The sequence below is a fragment of the Zootoca vivipara genome, chromosome 6 (assembly GCF_963506605.1).
Source record: "Zootoca vivipara chromosome 6, rZooViv1.1, whole genome shotgun sequence".
In the NCBI taxonomy this organism is placed as follows: domain Eukaryota; kingdom Metazoa; phylum Chordata; class Lepidosauria; order Squamata; family Lacertidae; genus Zootoca; species Zootoca vivipara.
The window spans coordinates 80,410,509-80,431,563 of NC_083281.1; the positions used below are offsets into that span (position 1 = coordinate 80,410,509).

At 44.9% G+C, this 21,055-nt stretch overlaps 2 protein-coding genes across 2 annotated transcripts in view; both read left to right on the forward strand.

Annotated features, from left to right (window-relative positions):
- Positions 1-7,867: 7,867 nt before the first annotated feature.
- On the forward strand, positions 7,868-9,224 carry LOC118086954 (actin-related protein T2-like). The gene has a single exon (XM_035119070.2). The coding sequence runs from the start codon at positions 8,124-8,126 to the stop codon at positions 9,222-9,224; it is 1,101 nt and encodes a 366-aa protein (XP_034974961.1). The 5' UTR covers positions 7,868-8,123.
- Positions 9,225-11,651: 2,427 nt separating this feature from the next.
- The window catches only part of SSU72 (SSU72 homolog, RNA polymerase II CTD phosphatase), a 44,929-nt gene continuing 35,525 nt past the window's right edge, over positions 11,652-21,055 (forward strand). Inside the window, exon 1 of the mRNA XM_035117738.2 lies at positions 11,652-11,915. Coding sequence (XP_034973629.1) covers positions 11,836-11,915 — 80 coding nt within the window. The 5' untranslated portion in view covers positions 11,652-11,835. The remainder of the gene's footprint in view (positions 11,916-21,055) is intronic.

Consider the following 21,055-nt stretch of genomic DNA (forward strand, 5'->3'; position numbering starts at 1 on the left):
CCAGAGTGGGACTCAAGGTGGCTTACAGATCAAATCAAAACAGCTAAAAGCATAGAGGGGGAAAATAATCATTAATTGTTATTGATATTTATCCCATTTCTATACCGCTTTGAGAAAAATCTCAAAGCGGTTTACAGCAAGTTAACAACCCAGAATCAAACATTGCTGATCAAAGTCAAATATAAAGCATACGTTCAAAGCAACACAATTAAACATTGACTAGAATTAAAACCATGTCGATACGGAAAAGATCTATTAAAACATACAGGTAGTTACAATGAACACTTTGCAGCATCAGCCCTTTCCTTAAAGACAAAAGCCTGCTGGAACAAGTAAGACTTCACTGGTGGCAAAAGGGCAACAAAGTGAGGAGAGTCAGTCTAACTTCTCTAGGGCGGAAGTTCCAAAGTCTGGGGGCAGCCACTGAGAAGGCCCTTCCTACATCCACAACAAGTGTGCCTGTGAGGGTGGAGGGACTGAGAGAAGCACAGGTTTGTTTGAGGGAATATGGTCTTTCAGATAGCTTGGACCTAAGCCATATAAGACTTTATAGGTCATAAGCAGCACTTTCAACTGTGTCCAGAAACAGACCAGCTGAGCTGTTGTAACAAGGGAGTCGTGTGCTCTCTACGGTATAACCATTAGAAGTTATAAATAGTCCCCATTAACCCCCACCCCACCCCACAGGATGCACAGCTGGCTGGGGCTGATGGGAGTTGCAGTCTAAAACATCTGGTGGGCACCAGCTTGGTGAAGGCTGCTTCAACACACACACACACACATACACACACACCCCTTCCAAAGAACGCAGTTGATCTGCGCTCCAAACAAGTGGTTCTCAACACCAGGTTTTTCCTTCCAGATCAGGGCTTTTCCATTTTTAATTTTGACGAGGCACTTTTAATAGCAGATTGATTTTTCCTCAAGAGCGATTTTCCACAGGCAGGAGATAGACTTGCAAACGGATTGCAGTCTGCGGTGTTTCAATGCAGCCGCAGCCTGGACAAGAAAAGAATGAAATTGTGTCTGAATGGTTTCTCCGGGTTTCATAGAAGATGTCTTGCCAGCTGCCAAAGAGCCTCCGAGAGGTTTTGATCCATGGATTTTGTTTTGCCCGTGTTTTATAATTATGCAGGGGTGTGTGTGTCTACCTTGCATGATCTCCCCCCAGCCAATAGATTTCCCTCCCAATTACATTATCTTGACTTCCACACCATTACCGATCACTGATGTGTGTGAGCAGAAAATACAAAAAGTCATGCAGAACAATTTGCATCATTATTATTACTTGCAATATCAGTATTATTATGATTAGCAGATGAACTGGGTTGATTAATTTCTCAGCCTTTGGGCTAGCATCAAGTATCCTACAAGCATTATTACTGCAGAGTTTAACTGCCAAGGATCCACAATTGAAGGCTGCAATTGGGGGAAGATGATATTCCCTAATCAGACTTTCTGGCCTCCTATTTTCTCAAGAAAGGACTTGCATGCTTTATTATAGGCTGCTACTTACAATTGATTGCTTGCTAAATCTGCTTCAGCATGTACCCAATTTCCACAGGAAAGGTATATACTTCTTCCCCGCCTGTACTATGATTTGTGAACAGAAAATCTCTACTAAAATATTGATTATCACAGTGTTTAGCTAAGGGAAACAGGTATTATTGGGTCACATCCAATTAAGTCTGACCCATAGCAGACCCGCTGAAATTAACGGATCTAAATTAGTCATGCGCACAAATTTTCATGGCTCTACTCTAAGTATGACTGAGATTGGATACAGCTGTTCTTATGGTTCTTGTTGCAGTTTTTAGTCAATTAATTGTTGCTGCTGCAACTAGAGTAGCCATGAAGCCCAATATTTCTCACCTCTACTCACATGTTTTTCTGCTTTGACTATTTGAGTCTGGCTTTACTGGAGTAGCGACAGATGATTCCAGTATATATTATATTATATTATATTATATTATATTATATTATATTATATTATATTATATTATATTATATTATATTATATTATATTATATTATATTATATTATATTATATTTATTATATTATATTATATTAATAGCGGTTTTTTTCTAAAAAAATGTTTAGGGGTACTCTCATTTTGACTCAAGAAAATCACCATTTTATAGTTAAATTCGGGGGAAATACAGTAAATGGACAATGGTACAAAGATTCACAAAATGTTTAGAGGTATGCGTCCCACTGCGTCCCCCAGAGAAAAAGCACTCTCTCTGTGTGTATAATAGAAGTGAATGTACTGTAGCTTGTTTATCTCCCCCTGTTTGTGGCACCAGGGTGCCATCTAGTGGTCACCTGGCCTCTTAACCATCTATATACAGACCTTTTCCAGCTGGGGAATTAACACGAACAGGCTCTCTTTGCAACAATTTGGAAACATAGAAGCAGCGAAGAAGGCTTGATTCAGAAGTAGAGTATCTTCTGGCTCCTCTTATGTCGATGAGTCACCTTATACAAGGGACGGGGAACAGCCCCCCCCCGGGGCCCCCAAATCTTTCCCTTTGGTCCACAGGACCCTCCACCCCAGGCCATTCCTCTTACCACCCCTGCTTTCAGACTCTCCAAGTGTCCCTATTTTCCAAAGACAGCCCCGGATTTACAGAAGCCGGTTTCTGATCTGAACCCAGAACGTCCCTGTTTTCATCGGAGAAACGTTGGAGGGCATGGTAAAGGTAAAGGTAAAGGGACCCCTGACTGTTAAGTCCAGCTGCGAACGACTCTGGGGTTGTGCGCTCATCTCGCTCTATAGGCCAAGGGAGCCGGCGTTTGTCCGCAGACAGCTTCCGGGTCATGCGGCCAGCATGACTAAGCCGCTTCTATCAAAACCAGAGCAGCGCACGGAAATGCCATTTACTTTCCCGCCGGAGCGATACCTATTTATCTACTTGCACTTTGACGTGCTTTTGAACTGCTAGGTGGGCAGGAGCTGGGAGCGAAGCAACGGTATTCAAACCGCTGACCTTCTGATCGGCAAGCCCTAGGCTCTGTGGTTTAGACCACAGCGCCACCCGCGTCCCATGGAGGGCATGGTAGGAAATCCCTATTTTAATCGGACTTTATGAGACCCTTGAACCAAGGAGATAAGTAACTACACAACATTTAGAAGACATGTACAGGGAAGGGTTTTTTAAAAAAATGTTTAATGTTTTCATATATGTTGGAAACCACCTAGAGTTTTATCTCAGTGTATTATAAAAAGATACTTTGTAATGGGTATGTCTTTTTGTATATCTTTGAATAGGTATCAATAAATAAATTTAAAAAGAGTGAGAGCTTAGCTTGAGGTGTGTGGCTAGGGGAGAATTCCCAGGGCCAGGTAGAGAGGCCTGGGGGCCGCATTTGTCCCCCCCCCCCGCCCTAAGGTGCCCCCATCCTTGTCCAAGCCAAACAATTTACTCACAACATTCCACCAGCTTCTGAAAACTTTGCTGCGGCTCTTTGCATTCTTTTCTGTTTGGCAACTTTCTGCACAGAAAGGAGAGATGGAAGGGGGTGGGGGAAGGAGACACAGCAATTCTCCCTCAAACCACGCCAGAGCTCCTTTGCACGTCAGTTTTGATGGAAACCCTTAATTAGGTTAACGTAGTCACTGTCCTTCCCCAGATGGCTGGCCCTTCGCATTCCACTGCAGTCTAATTACAGCCATTCCTCAGCTGCCCACACAGCCGGCTGATTGCATTAAAGGAAGGATGCCCCTGAATATCTTTGATGGACTTTTTCTTCTTTTTCGTGTTAGCAAAGGCACTTAAATAATGCAGGCGGAGTCCGGGGAGAGAAGAAATCATCACGACACACTACTGAGGAAACGGGGGAAAAGCAATGTATAATTTGAGGAGAAAGGAACAGCGATAGCATTGATTTTAATTTAGGTAAAGATAAAGGTAAAGGACTGGAAGGACAGATCATGAAGCTGAGGCTCCAATACTTTGACCACCTCATGAGAAGAGAAGACTCCCTGGAAAAGACCCTGATGTTGGGAAAGATTGAGGGCACAAGGAGAAGGGGACGACAGAGGACGAGATGGTTGGACAGTGTTCTCGAAGCTACGAACATGAGTTTGACCAAACTGCGGGAGGCCGTGGAAGACAGGAGTGCCTGGCGTGCTCTGGTCCATGGGGTCACGAAGAGTCGGACACGACTAAACGACTAAACAACAACAACAACAACAAAGAACCCCTGACAGTTTAGTCCAGTCGCGGACGACTCTGGGGTTGCGGTGCTCATCTCGCTTTACTGGCTAAGGGAGGCGGCGTTTGTCCGGGTCATGTGGCCAACATGACTAAGCCGCCTCTGGCAAAACCAGAGCAGCCCGCGGAAACTCCGTTTACCTTCCCGCTGGAGCGGTACCTAGTTGCACTTTGACATGCTTTCAAACTGCTAGGTTGGCAGGGTTTAGGGGTAGCAAAATCACAGCCTGCAGGCCGTATTCCCCCCCCCAATAAAAAAGATGCTCATATTTTTTTAATCACTCTTTTAAAAATATTAACCATTTCCAGGAGTTTCCAACTGTGAGTTTCCAACAAAACCCTTTGTACTGACTGCTTCCATATGTCCTGCACTGTGATGCTAAAAGTCCCCCAAGGCTTCTTCCACATAGTTCATTTCAAAAATGAAAAAACATACAAACATTACTCTTATCGGTTTCCTCATTGTGATACAATGCTATGATAGCCAAAGGTTTTTGTCCACAAACCCCTCCCCTTCAAAACTGTCATTCACACACACACACCACGTACCATAGAGTTGTAAATCAGAATGGGGCCAAATGGTCATCTAGTCCAACCCCCTGCAATGCAGTAATCACAGCTAAAGAATCGCTGACAGATGACCATCCAACCTCTGTTTCAAAAACTTCTGTGTGTACATATAGAATTTAAAATAATGTAGAATGACTGACAGGTGAGTCTTTTATTATTTTATTTACTTAAACAGTTATATACAGCTTGGCTATAATTGTCCGTAGAGGGAAGTGAGGGGCAGATGGGGCTCATCAACCTGGGAAGATAGCCCATCTTGGAGAAAGAAAACTCTGATCCTGAATCTCTGCAGCCTGGGATCTTGTAAGTGCAAGGAGAAAATGGAGGGGTGCACCTTTGGGGGTGAAGGAAACTGTTGGAAGGTTGCAGCACCTGCTGTGGCTGTAGAGACTGATCCAGGAGAGACATGTTTTGTTGCAGCTGGGGCAGATGAAGGCGTCTGGTTGTGCTGCTGCAGAGCTACCATGGTGTTTCTTTTTCCTGCACTCCTCCTAGTAGGCATCTCTCCTCTATTCACTGCTATGGGTGGATGACCTGTCTGTCTTTACGCAGGGTTGACATTGCCAGCCTTCACATGACATTCACAGACATCTTTGTAGCACAGAGTTGGCCTGCTAATGGGCCTGGCGCCTGAAGCCAGCTCCCCATAGAGCACATCCTTAGGGATCCTTCCTGCCATCTTCCATTCTGTGAACATGACCAAGCCTGTGTAGGCATTCCTGAGACAGGAGCGCGAACATGCTGGGAGTGTGGGCTTGGCAGAGCACATCTTTGTTTGAGACTCTGTCCTGTCATGTGCCACCTCACTTAACTAGCAACCCCTGGATTCTTTGGAAGAAGCTTGAAACCCATCCATCCATCCATTTTACTGCGCATTCATGATTATTTGTGCTCATGAGGACATTGGGACAGTTTTAAATGACTCTGCTTTCAATACTCTTCATGTTTCAGGGTGTACGTATGTGACAAATAGAAGCACTTTTAAAATGTTTATTTCTGCCCGGCTGGCAAAGAGTTAACCCACCTCCAGCCTGACTGGCATAGAACTCTGATGGGGGCGGGACTGTGCCAGGTTTGAAAGGAGGGAGAGTCGGTTTGGTCAGTTAGGAGGGAGAGGGAGGAAGGTGTGGTGTGATGTTATGTGGTGGCTTATATGAAGACAGTTAAGAGGCTAGGAAAACTTAAAGTTAAATGTTTGACTGAGTTTATTTTGTACAACTGGAACAAAGCTAATTAATAAATGACACGTTAAAGAATCACTTATGTTTTTAACACAATAAAACTTCATCTCTGTTTTTGCCAACAAGAGGTCCGTTTGTATTTTTCCAGCGAGGTACCAGGACTCACAGCCGTGGTGACTCAAGAGAGGGCCAAACTCACCTCAGGCAGGGAGGTGGTGGTTTGTGTCCTGAAGTTACACGGAGGAGGCTTAGAAGGGTAACCTGAGGTGCCAAGAAGTTGCCAGAGTGCCTAGGGCAAACTTCTACAGTGGGGGAATCCAACTGAGGGAGACCCTTTACAGGAGGCAAGAGGTTATTCCTGGGGGGACAGCCTAGAGTTTCTTAAGGTACCAGGCCACGTAGGCTGGAAGGCTCTCCTTACTTAGAAACCCATTAGGAAAAGGGGTTTATTTTTGAGGCGGCAGGAGAAGAGGGTGGGTGTTTTCCCCTCTGGATTCCTGTGTCGCAGTGATAGTAAGGTAGAGTGGGACCCGGGTCGTCACAACGTACTGCTTTGTTTCCAGAAATGCATGTCACATAACTTCTGAAACCATGTAACTTTTAATACCACAAATGTGGTTTTGTGTTTGTGTACGTTCTGTTTTTGTTGAGCTGTTGCTGTTGCTGTTGCTGTTGCTGTTGTTGTATACCTAAAGGAGTGTCTCCACTCCCATTGTACGGCCTGGACACTGAGGTCCAGCTCCTATGGCCTTCTGGCGGTTCCTTCCCTGCGAGATGTGAGGTTACAGGGAACCAGGCAGAGGGCCTTCTCGGTAGTGGCGCCCGCCGTGTGGAACGCCCTCCCATCAGATGTCAAAGGAATAAACAACTATCTGATGTTTAGAAGACATCTGAAGGCAGTCCTGTTTAGGGAAGTTTTTTAATGGCTGATGTTTTAATGTATTTTTAATCTCCTGTTCTAAGCCACGAGTGGTGATGTTGTTGTTGTTGTTGTTGTTGTGATGTTGTTGTGATGTTGTTGTTGTTGTTGTTGTTGTTGTTGTTGTTGTTGTTGTTCTTCTTCTTCTTCTTCTTCTTCTTCTTCTTCTTCTTCTTCTTAATTATTATTTTATTTTTAATACCCTTCATCCACTCATTACAGGGTGGTTAACAATATAAAAATACAGAAATACATAGCATAATAACAAACAAAAACAATAACCCCACCACAGTTTAAAGAGCCATTGATTGTTTAATTAGTCAAAGGCCTGGGAGAAGAGGAATGTTTTTGTCTCGAGTCTAGAGATAATGTAACGAAGGCACCAGGCGAGCCTCCCTGAGGAGACCACCAAGCTATAGCACACGAGTTCCCTTCTAGACAGCAATATTATGGTAACACTGGAGAAGCACCGTAGAACAACTAATGCAGCGGAATTATGTGTGAATGTATAGGTCTCCCAGCAATATGCCTGTTGTGTCAATGGCACATTGCAGAATATACCTCAAAACACACGAAGGAGTGGCCATGATAAGTAAGGGCCCCAAGATAATTTAAGTGGGACAAGTACAAGATCAGTTCACATTCCTGCCAACATTTTTTGATGAAAGAAGCCTACCAGAAAGTCATGCTGGCCTCCACTGCATCTGGAGATGCAGTGTGGACCGGAGTAGCCTACTGAATGGTCGACCCAGCCTGTGCAGCTTTGGGAGATGCTGCGCGGACAAGACCTGCCTCCTCCTCCACCTCCTCCAGCACCACCAGAGACAAAAGTGCCATAGCGGAGGGAGCAAGAGGAGAGATGACACATGGGGTGAAGGTAACTTTTCCTTCCGTTTCATGATCCTGCAATCTAGTTTGAGCCAACTGACTCGCGCCAGAACTGAAAAAAGACCACCTTTTGGTCCAACGCTCTGGTGTGGCTGCCAAAACGGGCATCCGCGATTGGGATCAGAAGCTGGGACGGCCTCTGTCAATTTGGGATGTCCCGGTTAAATCGAGACACTTGAGAGGTATGAGTTCAGGGTGTAAATAGAGCTGGAATTTCAAGCAGCTTTGCCTGTTTGTGACGCCAGGATTCTAGAATGTTCTATTGGTCAGACGTTGCAGCATGTTTTAGAGATGCCTCATGGAAATCACTGAGCTCTTAGTACTTGGGTTATTTTGCCAACAGTGCAATGTTGGATATCAAGCTGCTCCAAACGCCGGCCGTGATAATTGATAATGGATCTGGGTCATGCAAAGCTGGGATCTCAGGTGAGTCTGAACCACGATCGCTTATTACATCTGTTGTTGGACACCTTAAACAGAACACGGAGGAATACTACATTGGGGAGAAGGCTTTCTCTAAGAATGGTGCTGTGTTGCTGAATTATCCTGTTGAGCGTGGCGTGATTACTTCTTGGGATGACATGGAGAGACTCTGGAAACACATCTATAAACAGGAGCTTAAAGTGAAAGCCAACGAGAGGCCTGTGCTGCTCTCTGAACCACCACTGAATCCACTGTTGAATCGGGAGAGAACAACAGAGATGATGTTTGAACACTTTCAGGTTCCAGCTTTGTACCTCTCGGTCCAAGCCACACTGGCTCTTTACGCGTCAGCACGCACGACTGGATTGGTGATGGACAGCGGAGATGGAGTAACTCATACTGTCCCCATCTATGAGGGATATTGCCTACCCCACGGAGTGTGCAGACTTGATGTGGCGGGGAGGGATATTACCAATTACCTCGCCAGCCTCCTTTTGGAAAACAGCCAGCCTTCCTTAAGCAGGTCCAATAAAATCATGGTGCGGAGCATCAAAGAGAAGTCCTGCTATGTGGCCTTGGATCCCAAGCAGGAAGCAGGAAGAAAAGCTGAGGTCTTCAAGCTGCCAGATGGAAGCACCATCACACTCAATCTCCACCTCTGCCAAGCACCAGAAATCCTTTTTGTGCCAAAGACCATTGGTGTTGAGGCGCTGGGCATCCAAGCCATGATCACCAACAGCATTAGAAAGTGTGACAGGGATATTTGCAGCCTCCTCTATGGGAACCTGGTCCTCTCAGGCGGATCATCACTTTTCCAGGGTCTAGATGAGAGGATTTATAAAGAGATAGAACACCAGGTCCCACAGGGGGTTCCGCTGCGAATCATAGCACCTCCAGATACAATGTGCGCTGCCTGGCTGGGAGGATCCATTCTAACTCACCTGGACTCTTTTGTACCCATGTGGATTACCAGCGAGGACTACCAAGAATTTGGTGCGGGTGCAATCCACCGAAAGTGCTTTTAAGAAGGGTGTATACTTATTATGATTATAAAGCTGATCTGCAAGATTGTAACTTTAATAAAAGTACAAAGTGTTCAATTCCCCAGTCTCTTTCTCTCTGTGTTTATGTGTGACCTTCATATTATAATTGTTTGTATTTTGTTCTGAAGGAGCTTTTGAGACAGAGAAAGGATAGATTTCAGTCATTGCTCTGAAAAAAAGCAGGTGGCATGAGTTTTCTTTTTCTTTTTAATTCTCCCAGCTTTCAGTTCTTTTGAATGAAAATCAAGATGGTGTTATAGGAATTTAGGGGGTCGGGTGACCCAGAAACAACTTGGTTCTGACCCAGGAAGAGTCCGAGAACCTGACAAGGAGACCAGTTTACGGGGCTCCTTGGCGTAGTAAAATGACAGGGACCACACCAGAGCGTCTAGAAAGCAAGGCAGTTTATTTCTAGTAAAAGAAAACTGTTGCAACAGGGTCCTTCCCTCACGCACAGGACGGAGCGAAGAACCCAGAACAAAGGGAGTTTCCAACTTTATATTCTTTCCCAATGTTACTCAATGACAAGGAAAGGGCGAGAGACAGTTAAGTAGAAAGCAATCAGGTAAGTACTAAGGTTTGATAGGTTTTTCGATGTGGGGACCTTAGCAGGACAATTGGGGTGATGGTCCTGATAATGAGTATGCATACGTTTTATTTGTTCACAGGACACCTGTGTTGAATAACTTGTTTTTCTTCACTGAGTTGTGTATTGGGGTCATTATTACTAGACAAGCTAGATGGCGCTGTGGTAAATGGGGTAGGAGGCAAGTTACATTTTAGCAATACAGACAGATACAAGTCTATAAGGAGTGAAACACTTAAAGTCTTGACGTTTCCAGTATAGGATACAGTATATAAAAGAATACACAGCTATAGCTTTCTTTTTATACATTCAATAACATAACTTTTCTATAAGACCATAGTTTTATTGGATCAGAAAAAGGATTTTAGGTCCCCAAGATCTTCTTTTTGGGAAGGAATGCTTTGACGTAGAGATTTAGCCAGGAGGGTGAAGGGTGGAAATACCAGTGTTGCGAGACCCTATTTACTTAAGGCATTGTTATGTGTGATTCTGGGGGAAGTTTGTGAAAGAGCTTAGGCGATAGCTATGCAAAAGAGGCGAGGCGTATTCCGGTGATGGTCTGGGGTCAAGCAGGGATCACCTATTGCGCAAGGGATAACACTGTCTTGACCTATGTTTCTGGCAAGGAAAAATGGCTCCTGTTAGGTCAAGGCATCGTTCTCCTCTCTGTATATTTGTGGACCCGTGGTTGTAGTGTATGGTGCGCACACCTCTACAACAAGGGGAAGAGGGACGAATCCAATTTTTCAACAAATCTCCATTTTTTTGGCCTTTGTACCACCTTCCTTCACCTCTTTCTGGGCTCTGCCTTAACTCTTGCAATATTTGGTGTGCTTTTCCAGAGTTGGCAGCCTTGTGACACCACAGGCACTCTCTTATGACATCACCAGGGCCCTGCATTGTGACATCACTAGCTTTGGGATACTGCCGTCATGGAACCCTGGGCTTTAACTCTTCCCTAAGGGTCTTGGGAAACTCTTCTCCTGCGGAGGTTCATCAAAAGAGAGGGATCACTACTGAGAATTTCTAGCACCATCTTCCAACTATGTTTTTAATGCCTCATTTTAAACTTTTTAATTGATAATTTTAATATTTATTGTAAAGCACTTAAAGCTTTTGCTTAAGTGCTATATAAATGTTGTTAAATAAAATGGGGGGGAACTACAGCTCTCAGCATCCTTTGTGATAAGGTGTAAAAGTTTAAATACACCCTTTCAGTTTTGGAGCGGCCACAAATTTCCAGCTCAGAGTTAAGCCTGCTTTAACTGCCATTTCCTCTGAGAGCCCCTCAGATATGTTTTTGCCTTTCTGAGGATTATATTTCCCAGGTTTCCTAAGGGGAGGGCAAAGTAAGCTGGGTAATGTATTGCTGAGAACCGAAGGGCTCTCTACCAGGAAATTTGTTTCATGGGGCCCCCTAAACTACAATTCCCAGAATTCATTGGGGGAAAGCAATGACAATTAAAACTGAGGAGGCGGTGGCTGCTCCCCGCCCCTTTTCAAAAGTTTTCGCTCGGCCCTTTGCCCTTCGTTTCCATAGAGATATGCAAATGTCACTCCGATTGGGGGGGGGAGGATTTCTCCCCCTGGCGCATAAATACCCTACCTCCCGCTCATTGTCGTCGTCGTCGTCATGGGAAACTATGAGGAGAAGGAGGTTGGAGAGGAGAAAGGTAACCGCCCCCTTGGCCAGACACTCTGCCCCTCACTTCCGCTTCTCTATGATTGGAAAGGGAAGGCGAAAAAGGTCGCTGCGAAAGCAGGCGGGGTGCGGCTCATAGAGCCGGACACGTCGGCCAGCCCCGCCTCTTCCGGTCCCAGCGGACGCCATTTTGTGTATGTGAGAGTGAGAGACGAGAAGGGAAACGCCGCTGCTGCCGCCGCCACCACCGCCTGGGAACCTCACCGCGGGCCCTTCGCTGCCGTCACCCGCCGCATTTCCCTCTTCGACCCTTCCCCTCCCCAGGCCCCCGCCCCGGCCCCTCCCTCGCCGCCGGGCGTCCAGCCATGCCCTCCTCGCCGCTCCGGGTGGCTGTGGTTTGCTCCAGCAACCAAAACCGCAGCATGGAGGCCCACAATATCCTCAGGTAAAGCAACTCTGGCCTGGGTAGGCCTCGCTCAACTACCTCCCCCTCTCCGATTCCGTTCTCTGTTTTCCCGTTTGAAGAGAGGTGGGGGAGGGGGTGTTTGACGCCACATTGGATTAGGGTGGGGCCTCATTCTCCTCTTCGTCACAGTGACGCCAGTTAACCCTTACAGTTACCCCCCCCCCAATTCTCTTGAAAGCGGGGGATCACGTCAAGGAAAGCTTCCACATCGGGTGGAATAATTTACGGCAAGGGGCTCCGTGACGTAGATCGAACTCCCAATTTTGTCAAGAAGCTGGGAGGTGGATTATTATTATTGTAGTTGTAGTTATTACATTTCTTAACTGCCCTTCCTTGTAAGGTCACGGGGCGAGTTCCAATAGTGTAAAGATGCCACTTTCAGATTCGGTACTGTTAATTGGCTTTAAAAGAGACTTATGCAAATTCATGGAGGAGAGTGGTGTCAATGACTGCTAGTTATGGCGGCTGTGGTCTGCCTCCATAGCTGGAGGCAGTAATGCTTCTGAATGCCAGTAGCAGGAGGGAAGAGTGTGCTCTTGTGCTCTGGCCCTGCTGGAGCGTTTCCCTTTGGGGCATCTGCTTGGACACAAGAACAGGGTGCTGGACTAATGGACCATTGGCCTGATCCAGCAGGCTTTCCTTATGTTATTATTTAGGTTTCTTACCTGCCATCCACCATAAAGTCATGGGCTTGGGTTGCTGCAGTGTAAACATGCAATACTGTACAGAAAATGTTTACAACACTGAACAATAATAAGAATAGAGCAGGGTCTTTTAAAACATATCTCTAAAAGGCCTGGATGAAGAGTACATTTATTCCATTTTATACCCCTGAAAGGCTCTCAAGACTGTCTTACGAAAATATTTTCACACGACAACAAAGCATTTTAAAATCTGGTATCAAGAATGGAAATAACACGAGGTTCCTGTGGTGGTGGGATTATTCCTTTCTTCATCCTGGTTTTTCCCTGGTGCTGTCCTTGAACCTCTGCCTAGCCGTATCTGATGTTCTCTGACACAAGGGGGTAGGGGCTGATCCGATCACAGTGGAGGCAAGTCTTGACTTCTGTTTATAAAAAAAATACTTACTCCACAATGTGCTGTGCAATACATAAACCAAAACTAAAACAGAACCGAAATACAGCAATCTGGCAAGTAGAACAAAACTGCTTTATGCTTATTTTGTGGAGTGGGCTTTATGTATCATGACAATCCCTTGGGAGAGTTTGAAAACAAGGCTGTTGCATTATAAGACTATGCAAATATTGAGGGGTGGGATTTCATAATTTTCATTGACATGATTTAATATATTTTTTATTACAGGGTTTTTATACTGCCCTTCAATAAAACTCATTTTATTTGAGGCTGGGGCAGCGTCACAGTTCTTGATAAGCTTTATGTAAAATGAGAGTGAGGGAAAGAGAAGAGATAGTGTTGATACAATCTTTAAAGGATGTGGCAGTTTCCTTTTCTGTCTCATTTTTACCTCCTCCTCGGATGCCAGCATGTGAATCTTGAAGTAAAGGAACTGCAACCTTATTGTGATTATAGATTCCCCTCCCCACTCTGGTTGAAGGGCTGCAGAAGGAAAAGATGCTGCTCTTGGACCCTTATTTGAGGGCTCTCTACTTGCTGTCATTCTCTTTTTTTCCCCACCCTTCAAATTCACTTAAAATTCCTAAGTAGGACTGATGTGTTTTCATCATGCCTTTTCCCACCCTACGGTCTTGTCATAAATATTATACCTATATTTTGTTTACAAATGTTCAACAATGCTCTAATAGTGAATTGTGAGGGTGATGTGTACCTGGATATATGTAGCTAAAAGAGGACAACTGAGAAATGGGAGGGAAGTATCTTTATGCTTGGGAGGAACCCTGACATTCTCAGGTGTGTAAACAGCCTAGAGAATCCATAGGAAAAGCAAGGGTGGAATAGAATGGAATGGAATATTCAGGAGGAGGGCAGCTTGACTGATTGGTTGTCAGCCACTCATGCCTAAGGGGTGAAGAGACACCACTTCATTTTGTTCTAAGTCGCACTTGTTATCTCCACAATCCTTACAACAACCCTTCGAGTTTGGTGAATATCATCACATTTTGAATTGCGTGAGCTGAGGAGGGGTGAGAGTGTCTTGCCTAAGGATCTCAGTGAGTGACTGAGTAGGTTCAAACCAAGGACTTTTCTTAGCACACGTTCTTAGCCATACTGTAACTCTGAACACTTCTGTCCTCCAAACACACAAACCTTACAAAATCAAAGTGTGGTCGCACCACACTCAAGCATTTCCAAACAGACACAAACACAAGCACCTGAGGGACACCCAGCAGCAAGCAACCTACCTGTGGGCTGAAGGCAAGATGTGTGTTTTCATGGGATAATTGCTTTGTTTTTGAGGAACACTACTGGAAATGCTTAATGATACGGAGCCTTGCTAGTCTGACTCATTAAGTACTACTCCCCAGACAATGTGGAAGTACCAGGGGTGGGGGAGCAACTCTCAACAAGGAACTGGCTGTAAGGCATTGATTCATGGGGCCATGTGATGCATATTTCTTAGCATTGTTAGCTTTGCTCTTAAGGATTAAGTGTTTAGAAGTTTTCACAGTTTACATATTAAAATATTTGGCCATATTCAGGTTTCATACAGTGGATGTGGTGAATGCAAGGGGACAGTTTACAAACCCCACACATACCCTGTACCTACTCCAGATTCTAGTTGGCACCAACGGACATGTGTCCCAGAGCCCAGTGTCTTAAATTTGATTGATTTACTCTCAAACAACTTGGTATCTTCGTCCATGCTTAACTACAACAGATGCCAATTAGAATTTTTGCTACTCCATGGGTAAGCATATATCCTCAACCTCGGCCCTCCAGATGTTTTTGAGACTACAATTCCCATCATCCTTGACCACTGGTCCTGCTAGCTAGGGATCATGGGAGTTGTAGGCCAAAAACATCTGGAGGGCCGAGGTTGAGGAAGCCTGGCATATATTAAATGGAGGGAGGGTATCTACCCTTTTGCTGCTTGAGCATTTGTGCAATAGTTTGTGCCTGGGTAGCTAATTAATATTATGTTTGTAGCTAATTAAGTAGGTACCGGTACCAATGAACATCTAAGACACTAATACAGTAGAAGAAAGAGTGATGTTTTATGTTTGAATAAATGACCCCAGAACTGATGGGATGGTCATGTGGTTTTGAGTGGCTCCAAATTGTAGGGTTGATAATATTCTGTTTATATATTCTGAAGTGTTTAAATCCCTCCAATCCTAAACTCCAGGTGAGTGCTGACATCTGTTGATGTTTAGGATAAGATCCTGATCTTTTGGAGAAATGTGGCTGAACCTCCTGTTTCCTCTTATCACATACCATTTCCTGTAAGGCCTCTTTGCTCCTGATGGGTGTCCTCATCAATTTACAAACCGTCTTGTCTTTTTGCTCCATCTTACCAGATTTGTTGATTATTGGCCGCCTCTGCATAGTGACTGTGTATTTGGCAGCTAGGATCCAAAAATGCTTTGGGATGAGCTTCCCCATATTAGTGCCACCTTCCAAAAGCCCCCTAAGATAGGTCTCCCTCTGGTATGAAAACTCTTATGAAGGGTAGCTGTTAAAAGGAAATATGGCTTCCCCTTGAAGCAGGTGGAGTTTGGATTTGGTGAGATAGAATGTGGAAGTTTTTGTCCACTGTTAGACCTACTAGTTCATTCTGTACAATGGCTGATACTACCACCAAGGGGTTGGCTTGTTCTATTGCCACCTACAGAAGACTCCTCTCCCTCTGTGGGGGTGCTACAGCCATCCCAGACTAGGATACAAGTATCTTAGCTAATATTTATGCTCAGCTGACCTCTGCTCCCTGTATTAGATGAGGCCAGACAGTTCTGTTCTGTAGAGACAGTTGAAGCTGGCTGCCCCCAGGCTTCCTGCTAGCTAGAGGATATCCCAGGAGACAAGCGCCAGGATTACCAGTGACTATCAGGAGGCACATATTTCACATTATTCATAAAGTGAAGGAAAAAATAAGTTTGAGTTCTTAGCGTTGCTTGCAAACAACATCCTCTGTATGCTTACTCAGAAGTCTCTGTTCAAGGGAGCTTTGTAATAGTCTGTCTATCTGCTCATGCAGAAAGTGTTAGTCATTTCTGGCCTGAAAGGAAAAACAAAAGCCAGTTTCTCTATAGCTTCCCTTGGGGCCTTGCTTAGACAACCGGACAGCGTACTGCTGATCACCATGGTTTAATGGGTCTGCTTAGGAATTACTGTTATAAAGTCCTCTTCAGACCACTTATCTGCCTTCATCTCCCCCCTCACTTTTCACCAAAGAACAGCTGCACAGTTCAAGCCAGTTATGGGTGTTAGGATGAGGGCGGGGTTTTCTCCTTGAAGAGGAAGCTGCCTCTTTCCGTGAGAGAGTGATTGCTTGTTTACCAGCACTAGCTGACTTTTTTCAGCCATTTGCTCACAGTACAGTAGGAAGTACCAGAATCCACCCCCCCACCCCCCCCACCCCGTCCCCACTGCTTTTAGATGATAAGAACCTACAAAACACCAAAGGTCTATTTAGCAAGGGTCCTTCTGCCCTCAGTGACCAACCAGATGGCTCTGGGCAACTCGGATATAAGACGAGGGCATGTCTGTTCTCCAACAACTGGTGTTCAGAGATGCACTGTCTCTGAACCTGGAGGTTAACCAATCATAGTTAACCATTAATAACCTAATCTTCCATGAATTTTTAAAATTCCCTGTGGGCCTGCATTCAATCAGGCTGTTTACTCAGTGGGTACAGACTCAGACACTCACCATTTCCAGGTTCTAACCATAGCTTGGTGTGGTCTCTGAGTTGGGGCAACGCCTTTTGTTACACTTGAATCCTGCACTTTCTCCAAAAACTCAGTGAGACAATGTCCATTGTTCTCTCTGATCTCTTTTTTCCTTCACAACCTCTGTGAGGAAGGTTAGGCTGAATATATGACTGAGCCATAGTCACCCACACACAGTCAGATTTATGACTAGTTGTCTTGGTCCTAGTCCAACACTAATGATTCTTAACTATAGTTAGCTATAGTTAGCACTGTTCCTCAAACTGTGCAGTATATGATTGGCACAACACAGCAATACTTTGACAGGATCGGTTTGCCAGAAGAGGGTTGGTCTACATTGAACCCAAACTTGGGTTTTCCAGTTGTTGATTTGTATGAGAGATGGGCTGTACTGTATATTTCATTGTGGTGTCTAGTACTAAATGCAGCCTTGTAATTAAACCTTTATAAGCTACTGGCCTACACATCCCACCTCATTACTGGCCTACACATCCCAGCCTGCATTTCTCTGCTAGCCATAGAGAAAGGGGTGGCTCCTCCTTTGCTGACAATATGGAAACTCATGGTTCTAGCCTCTTGACAGTCTATGGAAAAGCTTTGTCTTCTGCTAAGTAGACTGACAGAAGAAAGATAGATTGCTCCATTACTCCTCTGCCAGCCCACTTGGATTTTGCACTGGGTACAGGGCAAGGGGCTCTTTTCTGTCTCTAACATGGAAATCAAGCAGGCTGCAGAAGGAGTGATGGAGCATTCCATTTCTTCTCCGCCTGCCAGTGTTTCCTCACCTGCATGGAATTCCTTGCTTCCTGTAGAGACCAGGCTTGTTACCGGTATTTTGTTCCACATCTTTCATGAAACCTAAATAGCCTTGAATCCAATTCCCTAGCTTTCAAGTGCCAGTAGATTGGGCTGCTTATATACTTCAATGAGAGGTGTGGGTTGATACTGGCTCCATCAGAATTCATAGCGATGAGTAGTTGTCACTTCACCCACCACCTACCTATCTGATTTGAGGACATCTGCTTTTCTTGCAGTCCAGATAAACATTAGAAGCACCTTCCATGAACAGGGTGTTCTGTGCTTTCTTAAACTGCTTCAAAGCAAAATGTAAGAGTTTTGTATAAGATGAATCATGTCCCAAAATTTCAGGCTGGTGCCCTTTTAAGCAGATGATGTAAGATTACTTAACATCAGAAGATTTCTATAAATGTCTTAAACTCCATTCTGGGTGGACGTGAGTAGGTTGTGTTTATTGCCACACTAGTTTCTCTACACTGGTATTGCAGGGATTTGTCACATCCCTATGCAGCAAGCTCTCACTTAAAATCCTGGTTATTGCTGTTGCACCTTCCAGCCTAATTTCTTTGCTTTAGTTTCTGTAGCTCCTTAATTTGTCAGATGCTTGAAGAAAGTGGGCTTGAATTATTGACTGTTTCTCATTCTTTTTTTAAAATCCTGCTCTGCCAAGGAAGATGGCATACATGGATATTCTCCCACTATTCCTCAGAACAACCCAGGCAGGTGGGTTAAGCTGGGATATTCTAACTGGCCACGGTTACCCAGCAAGTTTCATGATTGACTATGGAATTGTACCCAGATCACTCTGGTCATTTCCAACATGGACCACTAGGTGATCGCCTACAGTAGCTCAGAACATAATCAAGTTAGCTTTTAAATTGCCACAGCATTATTTTGAATGTTACTGCTGCAGACTAACTGGTGGCTCTTTTTTCCTTTTCTGATGTGTCTTCCAAATCCCAGCTTCTTCATTGGGCGAGAATCATTGGAGACCTGTGCAAATGCAAGGATATTTTTGCTCATAAATCTATCTTGTCTCACATGTACATGCACATAAACACCCCACACAAACATCTATTTACAAATGTATTGTTTAATAGACACTGCCTTGGTGAGCAAAGGGTAGGACTGTGCAGTCAGGAAAACCATTGGTGTAGGGAGTACACACATATCCAATGCCCCGTTGTTCCCAGTGTCTAGAAGGCAGTGGGTGTCCCCTTTCCCCCATCAAAATTTTCCCTGCTTTCTAATCCCTTCATTCCTCCCTTGGGATTTGTGTAGAGGCAGAGGTAGGGGGGTGTGTGTGTGAGAGAGAGAGAGAGAGTGCGCGTGCATGAGAGAGCAAGCAGGGAGTGAAGTGTGTGAGATGGAGGTGTAGGAAGAGTTATTGTGTAAATGGAGAATGCTTGTTTCCCACTCCAGCCTTGGTTGTTATTGGACCCTGCTTTCCTCCATGCTGTTTGGTTGCAATCCCCGCCCCCTTCAGTGGAATCCTGGTTTTCCTTTCGGACATGGAATTGGAGTACTCTGTGCACTTGGTAGCTACTTTTGATGTGAAGATTTTCTTCTGCACAGATGGACGACTGTCCAGGCATGAATTGCAGTCTTTGCTTCCTAGGAAGAAGGAATTTTTAAAAGGGCACTAAGTCATCTTGGTTGTCTTCAGCTCAAATTAAATTGTTGATTTCTCCTGAAACGGGGCCCTCAGCTTCAAATGCAGCAAGAGAGCAGCCAAGAAACTTGTGAACACACCCACAGGAGCCAAGGGGCCATGTATCTAAAAAGCAGATTGCTTCAAATGTAAAATTGGCGGGGGGTTGGGGAGGTGTAGTTTATAGCACAAAAAGGTCTTGCAGGAAGGAAAAGAGGTTGGCTGTTTTTCTCACAGCTAGGCTCATGGTTAGTGGAACTCTTCTATTAGGGGACAAAGCAGTGGGTGATGCGAAGGTGTTCTATGCTCTCCACCCACCTACACTCAGACAGGCCTGTCATCAAAGACATTGGTCTGCCTCTGATGTGTGGGAAGCCCTAAGTCAGGGGTGGGGTTGGTGGAAACCAATTTCAGCCCAAAGGCCACATTCCCTTTTGAGTAAACTTCCAAGGACCACATCATAGTGGTGGATGGGGCCAGAGGCACAAGTGGGCAAAATGACAAATGTAAACATTACCACTCTGCAGTGGGTTAGTTTCTGCAAACACTCACACATCCATTTCTGCCTTCCATCCTGAACACTGTGAGGCATTACCAGAGTTCAAGGATGCATCCCATACAGGCAAAAACACTCAAGGAAGGTGTGAAGCAGGGCCAATGAAGGATGTTGCCTGGGGAGAAGGTCCCTAGGGCTAGGCAGAGAGGCCCAACCTGAAGTTCCCCATCCTAAAGGAAGGTAAGCAGGATTCCTGCATTCCTGCATTGCAGATGACTCTTGTGGGTCCCTTCCAGCACTACAATTCTATGATTCTAGGGCAGCCACCCCCAAACTGTGGCCCTCCAGATGTTTTGGCCTACAACTCCCATGATCCCTAGCTAACAGGACTAGTGGTCGGGGAAGATGGGATTTGTAGTCCAAAACATCTGGAGGGCCGAAGTTTGGGGATGCCTGTTCTAGGGCATACAGTCATACCTCGGTTTAAGAACTCCTCGGTTTGAGTACTTTCAGTTTAAGTACTCCGCGGACCCATCTGGAACAGATTAATCCACTTTCCATTACTTTCAATGGGAAAGTTCACTTCAGGTTAAGTACGCTTCAGGTTAAGTACAGACTTCCAGAACCAATCGTGTACTTAAACCGAGGTACCACTGTACCAGATATGGAACATGGCGCCTATAAAGTCAGATTTCTAGGCAATTCAGTAACTTAAGTGCTATTTTGCAGATGTCTTTGCAGACAACTTCCATTGATCTCCCAAGCATCAATTGCTTTGTTAATTTCTCAGTGAATTTTGCAGATTGTTTCTCATGCATATCCTTTGCTATTCTTATGAAACCACCTAACCTTTGGTGTGTGGCTCCAGATTTGCAGTGTGCAATCTGCTACTCCTGGATAACACAGGCCTTCTAGTTAGTGGCGGCTGCTTAAAATCTAACACCAAAGGCGAAACATAATCAGATAAACTTTCTGCAATGTGTGTTTTCAGTTGCCGCAGCAGATGTCCATCTGTAAACCATTCTCGGTGAAGCCTGACTCATCTCTCACGTCCTATAATTAGTCCCATAATTTACATTTGGAATGAGACACAGTGTTCTCTCTGGATGGCATTCTCAGTTTGTAGAACAGGACTGCATTATGTCTTGTGGTGTGGTTATGAGTGTGAACGAGTGTGTGTTGTGTGGAGGGGGGAGCAAATGAGCCTTTCATGAGGAATGATTGTTCTCAGTTCTAGGTCGGTTGAATCAGTTTTGGATGTTGTGCTATAATAAACTCGGTTGGGATCTGGTGGATGAAGAGCACTGCTGGGCTTTGAGTGTGATCATCTGCTGTTGGGAGACGA

Coding starts and splice junctions, on each gene's coding strand:
- LOC118086954 (XM_035119070.2), top strand. CDS start 8,124: ATGTTGGATATCAAGCTGCTCCAAACGCCGGCCGTGATAATTGATAAT.